At 42.2% G+C, this 14,782-nt stretch overlaps 1 protein-coding gene across 3 annotated transcripts in view; it reads right to left on the reverse strand.

Moving 5' to 3' along the window:
• Window positions 1-14,263, reverse strand: part of LOC112256752 (zinc finger, FYVE domain containing 28) — a 52,929-nt gene extending 38,666 nt beyond the window's left edge. For all 3 annotated transcript variants that reach the window (XM_024430220.2, XM_024430219.2, XM_024430218.2), the window contains exon 1: window positions 13,915-14,263. In XM_024430220.2, the coding sequence (XP_024285988.1) occupies window positions 13,915-13,950 (36 nt within the window). In that variant the 5' untranslated portion in view covers window positions 13,951-14,263. The remainder of the gene's footprint in view (window positions 1-13,914) is intronic.
• Between the last annotated feature and the right edge of the window lie 519 nt (window positions 14,264-14,782).

Consider the following 14,782-nt stretch of genomic DNA (forward strand, 5'->3'; position numbering starts at 1 on the left):
TCCTTAATGTGTTTGAACCAATCAGTTGTGTTGTGACAAGGCAGGGTTGGTATACAGAAGAGAGCCCTATTTGGTAAAAACCAAGTTCATATTATGGCAAGAACAGCTCAAATAAGCAGAGAAACAGCAGTCCATCATTTCTTTAAGACATAAAGGTCAGTCAATGCGGAAAATGTCAAGAACTTTGAAAGTTTCTTCAAGTGCAGTCGCAAAAACCATCAAGCGCTATGGTGAAACTGGCTCTTATGAGGACCGCCACAGGAAAGGAAGACCCAGAGTTACCGCTGCTGCAGAGTTCAAGTAACAGACATCTCAACATGAACTGTTCAGAGGAGACTACGTGAATCAGGCCTTCATGGTTGAATTGCTGCAAAGAAACCACTACTAAAAGGACACCAATAAGAAGAAGAGACTTGCAATAGACATTAGACCGGCGGAAATCTGTCTTCACAGTCCAAATGTGAGATTTTTGGTTCCACCCGCGGGTCTCACATTTGGACTGTGAAGACAGATTTCCGCCAGTCTAATGTCTATTGCAAGTCTCTTCTTCTTATTGGTGTCCTTTTAGTAGTGGTTTCTTTGCAGCAATTCAACCATGAAGGCCTGATTCACGTAGTCTCCTCTGAACAGTTCATGTTGAGATGTCTGTTACTTGAACTCTGCAGCAGTGAGATGCAGAGTAGGTGAACGGATGATCTCTGCATGTGTGGTTCCCACCGTGAAGCATGGAGGAGGTGTGATGGTGCTTTGCTGGTGACACTGTCTGTGATTTATTTAGAATTCAAGGCGCAATTAATCAGCATGGCGACTACAGAATTCTGCAGCGATACGCCATCCCATCTTGTTTGCGCTTAGTGAGACTATCTTTTGTTTTTCAACAGGACAGTGACCCAAAATACACCTCCAGGCTGTGTAAGGTCTATTTGACCAAGAAGGAGAGTGATTGAGTGCTGCATCAGATCACCCGACCACAACCCAAATGAGATGGTTTGGGATGAGTTGGACCACAGAGTAATGTAAAAGCAGCCAACAAGTGCTCAGCGTACGTGGGAACTCCTTCAAGACTGTTGGAAAAGCATTCCTCATGAAGCTGGTTGAGGGACTGCCAAGAGTGTGCAAAGCTGTCATCGAGGCAAAGAGTGGCTACTTTGAAGAATCTAAAATATATTTAGATTTGTTTAACACTATTTTGGTTACAACATGATTACATATGTGTTATTTCATAGTTTTGATGTCTCCAATATTATTCTACAATGTAGAAAATAGTACAAATAAAGAAAAACCCTTGAATGAGTAGGTGTGTCCAAACCTTTGATTGGTATTGTACGTAATGTCCAGATTCCAAAGCTATACGATATTACAGATAACAAGTTAATTATCTCACATCTCGGAAAATATTTGTAATGCTGTACTTATTGTTTACAAAATTCATGCTAATGTTGGGTATTTGAGGTATTGACCAATAGACTCCCATTCACTCCTTTAGGAGAGCGCTCCTTGTCCCAGAATCGCGGGTGTGTCACAGCCTTAACAATCCGTTCGTGGAGAGCTCCCTTAGCGAATGGATAGTTAAGGTGGTGACACACCCGTGATTTATGTTATAGTTTAAAGATACTCACCTTGTGTTCCTTGTTCTTGTAAAGAATAAGATTTGTGTTTTCCTTAGGAGATCATCCTTGATTGTGTTGGAGTGTTTGAGAAGAAAATAAATACCTCACAATAGAGAACTTTGTTCAATTAAGAAAACCTGCTCCTGACTCGTTTATACCACCTTTCTGCTTTAGAGCAACCTCAAAGTACTTGGTTCATTCACAATGGTGAGATTGTAGACTCCGAAATTGATAGTGAAGTTTGTTTAGGTGATTTTACAGCTAACTAGCTGATATTGTCTTTGGTGTTATTGTGTGTAGCTACGTTTGCTAGCTAGCTACCTAGCTAGCCAGCCAGCCTGCCCATAATGGGAACATTGCATTGTGGATTTTGTAGTTGACTTGAGCTGCAACAGATGTCCACAATTATTTTCCATATTGCTACCAACCTTATTATAACACGAAAATGAAACATTTGTTCACAAAAAATATTGGTCACATATTAGTGTCATTTAGCACGGTAAATGAAAGGAATGAGTGGTTTTGGGGGGAGTTTTCCTTTAAGCTGCAATCCATGACATTTCTATCTCAAATGCAGTATATATTATCTTGTAACTGGGTGAATGGATGGGGGAGGGATGTGTTTTTTAAAATAAATGCGGGTACTAATGTGCTTGGCTAGTGGGTAGAGTGGCAACTGGCAAGCGAGGAATGAAAAGCATCCCAGCTCTGTTCCCATCTGCTCGGGCTATACAGGCAGATGGAGGCGAGCTGAGCGTGCCCGGCTGGCTCATCGCTGGTTTTGGGCCTGTCACACTGACAGATGAGGTGGTGTGTGGCTGAAGGTCAATGAATGCCTGATAGAATAACACTAGGAAAGGGGAGACAAATGTGCAGGTTTAGCCTGCTGACATCTCTCTTCCTCTTTCTTATGAATGAGGAGGTGAGAGGCCATGTTGGCTCAGTGGAAACCTTCCACTGCCATTAGACTGCTAAATAGTTAACCAAATAGCTACCCAGACTATGTGCATTGAACCTTTTAGCTCTAACTTCTTGACTCATCATATACTCTTGTTATTGTTTATTATCTATCCTGTTGTCTAGTCATTTCATCCCTACTTATATGTACTCAATTACCTTGTACCCCTGCACATCGACTCGGTACTGGTACCCTGTGTTTATAGTTACTATTTGTGGATTTATTCCTCGTGTTATATTCCTTTAGACCTCATCTTTTTTTTCTCTGCATGTTTGAGAAGGGCCTGTAAGTAAGCATTTCACCCATTGCATTATGAAGCACGTGACAAATCAACTTTGACCGTAGCCAGGTCTGGTCTTTGTCCCCGTCTGCTGCCATGTGCAGTCAACCACGTCTCCATGAACACTGACCCCATCGTCTACCTTCCGCTCACTTTATTCTTACTTTGCGTATTTCATTTTTGGTATTGAGGATAAAACAGCCATCTATTATTAGTACTTTAGTTCATGATTCAATGCATTTGCCCCATAATTGGATAATAGTAGAGCACTTGAACCTGTACTTGTACAGCAAGCAAGCATCTGCCTAATAATGTAAAACAGAAAAGCCCCAGTTTCTAAACAACCTTTTACAGAAAGAGACGATTCAGACCAAACCAGCATGACCAGTTTAACAGAGCAAGAAGGAATGACAGCCATCTCATCTTACAACATTGTAGATGTGGGTAAATCATCTAATCCTACGTTTGCCCTATAGCCAAAGTCTTTCCTCCAACAGTCCAAGGGTACAGTGTTCTGGGAGGGACAGCAGTGGGTCTTATTTTCAGGTAGTTTGCACTTTCATACCAGAGTTCTTTAAAGCACTGAAAGGCGATTGTTTTGCAGGAGAGAGAAATAAAAACAACTCCCTATGTGACTTATCTAGGAAGTAGCGCAACTCTGAAAATATCAATAGCCTTAGCTTTTCTTTCTCCAGGAGAACATAGTGAAAAAATAAACAACTTAAAGTTGATTTGTAAATGACAAAGCTATGTGGTGTTGAACAACACTGTCAGAGGGGAATGCTACAGACTTAGTGGCAGGTAAAACTAATACCACAACATTCTTTCCCTCTGCATACTCAGAAAAGGCAATGCAGAGTACTCCTCCTGGCAAAAGTACTGAGAAGCAATTGTGTTAGCTGTCAATGACTGTGTTTATGTTATTCTGGTTGCAAAAATACTTTCCCTAACATCTTGACAAAATCACTGAATTGGAGCACAATCAAGAGGGAGTTAGCCTAACCGTGTTCTCTGAGCTGCAAGAGCATAATAGGACATTAAGAAATGTATAGATGGGGAGATAGTTGCTGAAGGATCAAATTCAAATTTACTCTGTAGGAAAGACGTGAACAACCTCGCAACATAACCCATGCACTGTTGTCTTTCAGTCGACTCAGTTTGACATCTCACTATGGGACACGCCCTCTTTTGCGGGTCATTAGTTGAAGCCTTACTCAATCGGGCCCATCAGAGATTTGTGGGTGTACGCCCCGTGTGTCTATATAATACGCTGCACTGCTCTGGTTTCCTCATTCTTTGCCTCTTCACAAGTCTATTTTGTCACTATCTGGTTAGTAGCCAGTTAAGAGGCTTTATTCAGAAAACTCGCTCTCAACTTAACTGTTCCTTTCAGTGTGGGTTACCACCCCACCACGGAGCTTTGTGTGGCTCATTTTCTATTTCAGGAATTCTGTTAACTTCAGCTTCACTTCAACGAGTGAAGTTACCTCAGCAGAGCTTTTTGTCGTCGGCTAGCTACGTACACCTGATGCCTGGCCTACACACAATTGGCGTTGTTAGCTAGCTAGCTCCAATGCTTTAGCACCCCGCTAATAGCAGGTTACCACAAATTTTAGCTACTTCTACCGGGGTCTCTACTCTCCATCGGTTCCCACTGTTCGGAGTTAGCTAGCTGAACTTGAGTGTCTTGGCTAGTTATTGGGCTAACCGCAACACTGATGTTTTAGCTAGCAACCTCTGGGCTAAACACTCTTTCAGTTTGTTTGGCAAGCACGAGCAGTGCGGTTTATTCAGTGTGTTACCCCACCATTGAAGCACCATCTCTTTTACATTCCCCTGTGAAAGATAACCCTGCCGTTCCTTCTACCTCAAGTTACTTGGTTTACAGACCGAGTTGGGACTTTGGTATCTCACGTGATGGCTCGGCTAGCTGGCTATCATCACTCTAATTAGCTAGCATTACTTTTGGCTCTACTTTCATTACACTGAAAGTATAAAGACTGCATTTATTTCCCAACACACTGGTAAATAAAGCTTTCGGTTTCTGCTTACCTGGCTTAAGCTCATGTTACCCTGTGTCTCTCCCAACTTTGCGTCGTAGTAGCAGTGCATGGAGTGGCTAGCTAGCCTCCCGGTAATTCCATTTGCTTTTGTCCATCTGGTCGAAACGAGATGTCGACAGGCTTACTGTCCAAGTTGTCAGAGATGAGGGAGAAAAAGCAGCACAAGCCTAGCAAAGCTTGCTCTGGCAATTGCAGGCATCACATGTCCGGGACTGATTACCATCCGCTCTGTACTACTTGCCTCGGCGTTGAACACGCTATGCAGGCTCTTGTCGACCCCGCTAGTTGTGTGCATTGCGCTGAGCTTGGCTCCGGTATCCTTAGAGCGAAGTACATGGGAAAGTATTGGCCAGGCCTCGTCCTTGCTCGAGGATGACTTCATTGACCACGAAGTACCAGAGGAGGGAGAAGCTATTCAGGCATCCCCTCCGTCTGCGCTTCAGGCTGATTCGGAGAACCCCCAACTTTCAAAGGGGGCAGACCTTAATGGCAGTCACAAAATTTCGTCAGTTGGTGATTGTCAAGCAAATAACTTGATCTCACGGTAATTGACTGTTAATTAACATAAACACATTTAGCATCTCCTGGCTTCCACAAATAGCCTACAACTTACTGATGCTGACCGTTGGAACATCTACATTTTAAAAAGTCTAAGAAATCCGTGTAATATAGCCTACACCTTCACAACAAATCAATTATTTATTTTAGACAGGTCTAAAGAAGCATGATATGAAGAAAATGTACTCTATTTCAGAAGAAAATAATAGGATTCTTTGAGTTGTCCTTATGTTAGGTCCTGATCTGGCTATGCCAAATGGCTGTGGGCTACACTAGTTCATTTAGCAGACAAGATTAGTTTATAATTCCGTGGCATTATTTTATATTATTTGATAGTATGAAGAATACAATTGAACAATGCTGAATAAAATATAAATATTTTCTCAATGATTTGAGGGAGTGTGCACATGCAGCTATTCTATGTTGAGCGGTTAGCAAAGAAATAGGTACTCCTATATGCTTAATTTAGAGTTGTTAATGTAACTTGAGTTCTAAAAACGCTAGGCTATATGTTTGGATTTTTAATACATTGTAAGGCTGCATGATGAGACTCTAATGATGATTTGAAAAAAGTTGCTTGAAAGGCTTGAGCTCTGCTTTGTTTTTTTGCGCAGGCTGCACACACTATACATCAGTCACACATTCACAACTTGACAAGCACTTGATAATGCCTATAATTTCACTCCCTCATCCCCTTTGTGGCTGTAATGCACCCTAAAAAAAGACATGCCTTTTGCGGCCCAGGGTGCTGCGTTGTGCCCTTCTCCCTGAGTCTGCTGCGCAATCCGAAGCATCTCTCACTCACACGGCTCGCCGTCACGGGTCTTTCTCACAGGCTACAAGTTAAGACAGACACAATGGGGATGCAACTGTGCTCATCCTTCTGAGGTGTATATTGAAGATATTGGATGAACTGTCCACATTTACTTTTCGTCTGCCAACAAGATGAGTAGGCCTAACGAACAGCAAAAGCACTAGCCCATGTCAATCTACTATCCCCCATAGTACAAAGGTCGACCTATTATATTCTGTGCGAGAAATAAACATTCCAAACAGTCTGGGACAGTTGTGGGACGCGACAGATCCCAAATGAACACAACCAACCACTAGCATCAAAAAAACTTTTTTACAAAATGTGGCTGACGCAACAGATAAGAAAGTTTAGCTTAAATGTTGATAAACTATTAGACTATTTACTAAATAATGTATGTGACATTTGTTATGATTTAGAAATGTACCATTATCATGCATCTATATCTAAACAGGGGCAGCGGGAAGGAATACATGTCATCTATGAACTTAAATAGCAAATGGAGGACACTGGTTTATTTTCATGCCATCCAGGTAGGCTATACTTCGGTTGTAAATATAAGCAATGTGCTTAATATTAGGAAAGCAGATGAATAAATATAGTAGGCCTAGCCTAGAGAAAGCTCATGGGATCCTCCTCTTTTTATAGCGGCCATCAGTATGCAATTTCTCCCGCAACTGCATAGCCTATAGAAATGTTGTGCAACATGAGCTCATGAAGTGTTTGATTAGATTTTCGAATACATTTGCATCAGAGTGAATAGAGGGACAATAGAGTGCTGAGTACCAGGCAGTTAAGCAAGTTTGGTAGGCTACTAATAACCAGCAGCAGCATTAGAGCTTGGAGAAGCCTAATTACCGTGACTAAACGGTCATGTGGAATTTGACTGCCTTCATTTGTATTTTTAATTATTTTTTATTTCACCTTTATTTAACCAGTTAGGCTAGTTGAGAACAAGTTCTCATTTGCAACTGCGACCTGGCCAAGATAAAGCGTAGCAATTCGACACATACAACAACATGTTCGCCCAGGACGTTCCCATGAGGCCTCCCTCCCAGAAGTGGAGGATCCCTAAGAAGACTTAGCAGCCTTCTCCGGTAGCTCAGACCCGTGTTACTAGCCCTCAGGCACTTCCGTCCATTCCTACAGGGCCAACATGTCCTGGTCAGGTTGGACAATACGTCTACGGTGGCATATATCAACCGCCAAGGAGGAACACACTTCCGTCAATTTCCCTCTCTTGCGAGAGAGAGATCTTGCTATAGAGCAGGGAACAGCTGTTCTCTCACAGCAAACCATGTGCCAGGCAGACTAAACTCAGGTATGGATTTACTGTCGCGAGGGAACCACCTACCAGGGGAGTGGCGACTTCATCCTGAGTCACGAGGAGGTGTGGGGGCATTACTGCAGGGCTGCCGTCGATTTGTATGCATCGCTGGACAACGAGCACTGTCGCTTGTTCTTCGTGATGAAAGATCACAATGCTCCTCTAGGTGTAGACACACTGGCCTACAAGTGGCCAGACATGCTTCTGTACGCCTTCCCTCCAGGTGGGCCAGATCCCCCCCCTACTCTGGACAGAGTGAGAACGAATGGTCTATTCCTCATCCTGATAGCCCTGTATTGGCCCGGGAAGCCATGGCTGGCAGAGATTGTACCTCTCCTGTACGCGCAACCATGGCGCCTGCCACAGTGCAGAGATCTGCTGTCCCAAGCACAGGGCGAAATATTTCCTCCTCATCCCGAGCTAATGGATCTCTGGGCCTGGCCCGTGAGAGATCCAACTTGGACTCGGTGGGCTTGCCCTCGAACGTGGTTGCCACAATTTAGAGTGCCAGAGCCCCTTCTACTAGAGGTCTTTACAACCTGAAGTAGTGGGCATTCGAGAGGTGTTTTGAGAGAAGCGAGTTGGTCTCTTTTCAGGGTTCCATCCCTGCCGTTCTCGCCTTCCTATGGGAATTGCTCTACAGGGCAAGGCCTTTTCCACCGTTAAGATCTACTTGGAGGCGATCTCAGCCTGCCATTTCCTACTAGGTGAAACGACAATCGAGACTCACCCCCTGGTTTGTCGTTTTATGAAGGGAGTGCGCCATCTCCAAGCCACTTGCCCCATCATGGGACTTGGGCCTGGTTCTGGATGCACTTACAGGCGATCACTTTGAACCCCTAGAGACAGTGGATCTTAAGACTGTCTTATAAGGCGGCCCCTTTGCTCACCTTGGCTGCAGCCAAGCTCAGTGTCCATCATGGCTAGTGTCCATCATGCGCTCTCGGTTTATCCTTCATGCAATCAGTTTGCCCCTGACTACTCCAAGGTTATGATACGTTCTAAAGCCACATTCATTGCTAAGATCATTCCCATGACTTACAGTAGTCAAGCAAAAAAATAAATGTCCTCTCACTGTCAACTGCGTTCATTTTCAACAAACTTAGCATGTGAAAATATTTGTATGAACATAACAAGATTCAACAACTGAGACATAAACTGAACAAGTTCCACAGACATGTGACTAACAGAAATTGAATAATTGAATAATGTGTCCTTGAACAAAGGGGGGGTCAAAATCAAAAGTAAGAGTCAGTATCTGGTGTGGCCACCAGCTGCATTAAGTAGTGCAGGGCATCTCCTCCTCATGGACTGCACCAGATTTGCCAGTTCTTGCTGTGAGATGTTACCCCACTCTTCCACCAAGGCACCTGCAAGTTCCCGGACATTTCTGGGGGGAATGGCCCTAGCACTCACTCTCCGATCCAACAGATCCCAGATGTGCTCAATGGGATTGAGATCCGGGCTCTTCGCTGGCCATGGCAGAACACTGACATTCCTGTCTTGCAGGAAATCACGCACAGAACGAGCAGTATGGCTGGTGTCATTGTCATGCTGAAGGGTCATGTCAGGATGAGCCTGCAGGAAGGGTACCACATGAGGGAGGAGGATGTCTTCCCTGTAACGCACAGCGTTGAGATTGCCTGCAATGACAATAAGTTCAATCCGATGATGCTGTGACACACCGCCCCAGGCCATGACCGACCCTCCACCTCCAAATCGATCCTGCTCCAGAGTACAGGCCTCATTGTTATGCTCATTCATTCGACGATAAACGCAAATCCGACCATCACCCCTGGTGAGACAAAACCGCGACTGATCAGTGAAGAGCACTTTTTGCCAGTCCTGTCTGGTCCAGCGACGGTGGGTTTGTGCCCATAGGCGACATTGTTTCCGGTGATGTCTGGTGAGGACCTGCCTTACAACAGGCCTACAAGCCCTCAGTCCAGTCTCTCTCAGCCTATTGCGGACAGTCTGAGCACTGATGGAGGAATTGTGCGTTCCTGGTGTAACTTGGGCAGTTGTTGTTGCCATCCTGTACCTGTCCCGCAGGTGTGATGTTCAGATGTACCGATCCTGTGCAGGTGTTGTTACAAGTGTGTCTGCCAATGCGAGGACGATCAGCTGTCCGTCCTGTCCCCCTGTAGCGCTGTCTTAGGCGTCTCACAGTACGGACATTGAAATGTATTTCCCTGGCCACAATCTGCAGTCCTCATGCCTCCTTGCAGCATGCCTAAGGCATGTTCATGCAGATGAGCAGGGACCCTGGGCATCTTTCTTTTGGTGTTTTTCAGAGTCAGTAGAAAGGCCTCTTTAGTGTCCTAAGATTTCATTACTGTGACTTAATTGCCTACCGTCTGTAAGCTGTTAGTGTCTTAACCTCTGGTACAAGTGGGACGCTAGCATCGCACCTCGACAACAGCCAGTGAAATTGCAGCCAACATTTTAAAGATAAACGTCTTGTAAATCCAACCACAGTGTCCGATTTCAAAAAGGCTTTACTGTGAAAGCACACCATGCGATTATGTTAGGTCAGCACCTAGTCACAGAAAACCATACAGGCCAAAGAGAGGAGTCACAAAAAGCAGAAAGAGATCAAATTAATCACTAACCTTTGATGATCTTCATCAGATGGCACTCATAGGACTTCATGTTACACAATACATGTATGTTTTGTTCGATAAAGTTCATATTTATATCCCAAAATATCAGTTTACATTGGCGCGTTATGGTCAGAAATGCATTGTCTCAAACAAACCACATCAAATTACAGAAATACTCATCATAAACATTGCTAAACGATACAAGTGTTAAACACACGAATAAAGAAACTTCTGCAACCGCTGTGTCAGATTTCAAAATGGCTTTACGGAGAAAGCACACTTTGCGATTATGCTAGGTCTGCACCTAGCCACAGAAAACCATACAGCCATTTTCCAGCCAAGGAGAGTGTCACAAAAGTCATAAATAGCATTAAAATGAGTCACTTACCTTTGATGATCTTCATCTGGTGGAACTCCCAGGTCTCCATGTTAGACAATAAACGTTTGTTTTGTTCGATAATGTCCGTCTTTATGACCAAATACCCCCTTTTTGTTTGCGCGTTTTGTCCAGTAACCCGAATGCAGGCGTGTGCACTAAGTCTAGACGTTTTTTTATTTTTAAGTACAATAAAAGTTAGTAGAAACATGCCAAACGATGTTTAAAATCAATCCTCTGGTTGTTTTTGTCATAAATAATCAATAATATTTCAACCGGACAAAAGCTTTGTCAATAGGAAAGGAGAAACAAGAAAGGCGCGTTCCCGATCTGGCGCATGACTGATGAATGGAAATTTCCACTGGCCACTGATTGAAAGAGAAGCAGTGCCTAAAGACTGGCCACATGTAGAGGAAGCCATAGAAACTGTGAACTGGGTCCTAAGTCTTTGTATGGTGGATAGGCTTTCAATGGAAAAACAGCCTTTCAAAATGATTTCTATTTACCTTTTTTTAACTAGGCAAGTCAGTTTAAGAACAAATTCTTATTTTCAATGACAGCCTAGGAACAGTGGGTTAACTGCCTGTTCAGGAGCAGAATGACAGATTTGTACCTTGTCAGCGCAGGGATTTGAACTTGCAACCTTCCGGTTACTAGTCCAACGCTCTAACCACTAGGCTACCTGTCACCCCAGAAGAGCTGAACTATCTGTTCAGATCCCAGTCCTACCTACAGATTCTGTCATAGTTGTTTGTAAATTTAATTGAAATGTTTATTTATTACCACATAGATGGCTGTCGGTACTACCATGGATTTTTATGAATTATCTTTAAAAGACAGGGTCCTGAAAAAGAGGTGTTTCTTTTTTTTGCTGAGTTTACATGGACAGGACCAGGCCATTCCAGAGTTGTGACCAACTGTTTGTTTGCTTGTTTTACCAACCTTGCTCGGGGTAGGGCTTTGTCCAAACAACGCCTCTCCCATTGGGTAGTGGAGGCTATCGCCAAGGCGTACAGTTGTCAGGGATTGAGTATGATGGATCAGGTACATTACCATGTACCACAACAGATTGGAAAATCGGGGCGTTTGTCAAGTGTCGAACCGAGTCGACTGAATGATAACTTTGCGTTACGATATGTAACCCTGGTTCTCTGAGACATCTCACCAGATTGTCCCTCTTGCTTGTAAGAGGTAGTTCTTAGAATTATCAAAAAAAAAAAAATTGAACCTTTATTTAACTAGGCAAGTCAGTTAAGAACACATTCTTATTTTCAATGACGGCCTAGGAACAGTGGGTTAACTGGCTTGTTCAGGGGCAGAACGACAGATTTTTACCTTGTCAGCTAGGGGATTCAATCTTGCAACCTTCCAGTTACTAGTCCAACACTCTAACCACTAGGCTACCTGTCACCCCAGAAGAGGTGAAGTATCTGTTCAGATCCCAGTCCTACCTACAGATTCTGTCATAGTTGTTTGTAAATTTAATTGAAATGTTTATTTATTACCACATAAATAGCTGTCGGTACTACCCACCGTCGAATGTAAACTTAAATGTTCATGTCTATTCTATTATCTACATTTCTATGATTTCAATAGGTTTCCTATGGAGGATTGACAATACAATTTAAAAACAACAGATATTCCCATTCAAGTTAACATTCTCTGATGTGTGGACCTTCTTTGTGGTACCATTTGAAAGTTGAAATGTGAATTTTATTCCCCTTTTATTACATTTATTAGCCAAAACATGGCACCCACCCTGTATTCAAGAGCATGTTGTGTCTCAACTGATGGCGGGCACAACACAAAAACCTAAGATCTAAAATACGGTCTGAGCTACAACATATGAGAATTTACAAGCTTTTAGAATTGACGTCTAAGGTAAAATTATAATTTTAATAAAAATCATTCTCAACCATTTAACTTTTCCAGTGATGAAGACATGAATGGTATGGTGTAATCAGGTTGTAATACATAAGTAATTGCTATATACAGCCTGAAACCAAACCCTAAAAAAATTGTGTAAATGTTCCTTACAATCCAGAATGTTGAATAAAATTACATTTAAACTTACTCTACCTGTAGTGTTTGTCCTTTTGAGACAAAATAGCCACAGGAAAGTATTGTTTACCAGCCTTTTTAGAGAGCTGGTAGGTTTGGCACCAAAGTAAAGTTAGTGCTCTCGTCAACAACTATTGAACCAATCATGCCATGGTAATGAACATAGTATATTCTGAATCAGAGGATGGAGTAAAATAACCACCTTTTTTGGGTGAATTGAATGATTGTTTTTATTCAAATTAAATATTTTTAAAATTACAATAAAATAAAGAAATGTCTGGATTGTTCTCCATCCTCAGCTGATTCAGATGATACTATTTCCACTGGCATGGCATGCTTAGTTCAATAGCTATTGATGAAAGAACTGAATACCTAATATAAAACTACATTTACCTAGGTGGCAAGCCAAACCTTATACTTACAGGCTCTCTAAAAAGTCAGGTAAACAATACTTTCCTGTGGATATTCTGTCTCAAATGTCGACCCACTGAAGGACCAACCACACAGACACCCGATATAAACTTACTCTATGTAACTTTATTCAACATTATGGCTTGTGAGGAAACTTTCCAAGTTTTTGCAGTGCTTTGTTTCAAAATTGTGCATTACTGCCTAATTAATCAGACTAGGTATGGTGGGGTATGCAAAATAGGTCAACTTTGAACATCTTTATCTCTTGAATGTTTTGGCATTCAGGTCCAAAATGTCACTTTCTAAGTATGGAATGTTTCGTTCAACTCAAAGGGGGTGCTGTCAAAAAGTGATTGAATGCAAATAGATTTACCCTATACCAAGAATTGGTTTCTAGCCTGATTTATTTATTTTGTCAGATGCATTCACTCAGTCGGCTGAATTGCTACTGTATCAGATATATCTTTTTTTTGAACTACAACAACTAAATTAATTCTGAGTCCGAGTCATATGACCGTTTGTTATAACTAGTTAGTTAACAAAAGCTGTAGGGTACAGTTCGAGATTGCAATGAAAGTTATTTATTTCTGTATTGAGCAATCTCGGCAATGCAGTTGATGACAATTTGCTTCGAGAAGCAGCCATTCGTAATGCAACAGCTTCAGTTATCGAAATGCCAGACTAAAATAAACAACTTTATAGACGATAAGACAGCACTAGCATGTAGGCTAGCTAGCTACATACAGCTAGCCAAAGACAAGATGCATCAACATCATTATTCAAGCTATTTTCTACAATATATATGCTAATAACATCGATTACTGGCAATAGCAGGATAATAAAATCACAAACTTACCTTAGGCTTGTAGAGCCACTTTCGAAACCGATTCATCGTTACCTCGCCACCTTACCCCTCCTTTGTCACCGACCGTTAACGTTATTCTACCTGTGCGAGACAGACTACTGAGACTAGCAAGCTAGCTACGTGGGAAATGTTGAACCCAATATGATATCCAAAATTGTAATTTAAAGAGTTCAAGTGTCTAACAAATTTCCTGAACATTTACGTTGTGTATCTATGTCTACAAAATCTACGGTTGGCTAGTGCCTCACTGCCACTTTTCAAGTCCAACGGGAAAAAGCAATCATCCACGGATGGCTTCCATAGCTGTTCTCTCCCTCTGCTTGATGACAGTCACGTTGACAACATCGCCACCCACCTTCCCAGGGAAATGCTGCGTTCAAGACAACTGGGAACTCGAAAATGTCCGACTCCAAAACTCATTGTAGAAAGATGTCTATGGAGGGGGATCAGTGCCTGTTCGAAAATGCAATGGTTACATAATAAATCGGATTGTAAAAATTATAAATGCGTTATTATTATATATCAGTGTGCACGAGTAATGCCACAATTAAATGGCTAAATTAAAATGAAACTAGAAAATGCTTAATTGAAAATGGTAAACAGAAAAAGACAAACGGTAAACAGAAAATCGTAAATGTAATTAAGCTTTTTCTTTTCTTTTCAATTTACATTTACATTTTCAAAGTGTATGCAAATTGCTTCTTGGAAGCCTGAACCAGGAGAGTAACGCCACACCCCCATGTAAGTAGTACATCCTAGCCATGTCGGGCTCTCTGTACATAGATTTTAGACTTGACATTGTAATTACCATTTTCTGTTAACCATTTACATTTAGAATTTCCCTTTCCAATTAGCTATG

The sequence above is a fragment of the Oncorhynchus tshawytscha genome, linkage group LG08 (genome assembly GCF_018296145.1).
Source record: "Oncorhynchus tshawytscha isolate Ot180627B linkage group LG08, Otsh_v2.0, whole genome shotgun sequence".
NCBI lineage: Eukaryota > Metazoa > Chordata > Actinopteri > Salmoniformes > Salmonidae > Oncorhynchus > Oncorhynchus tshawytscha.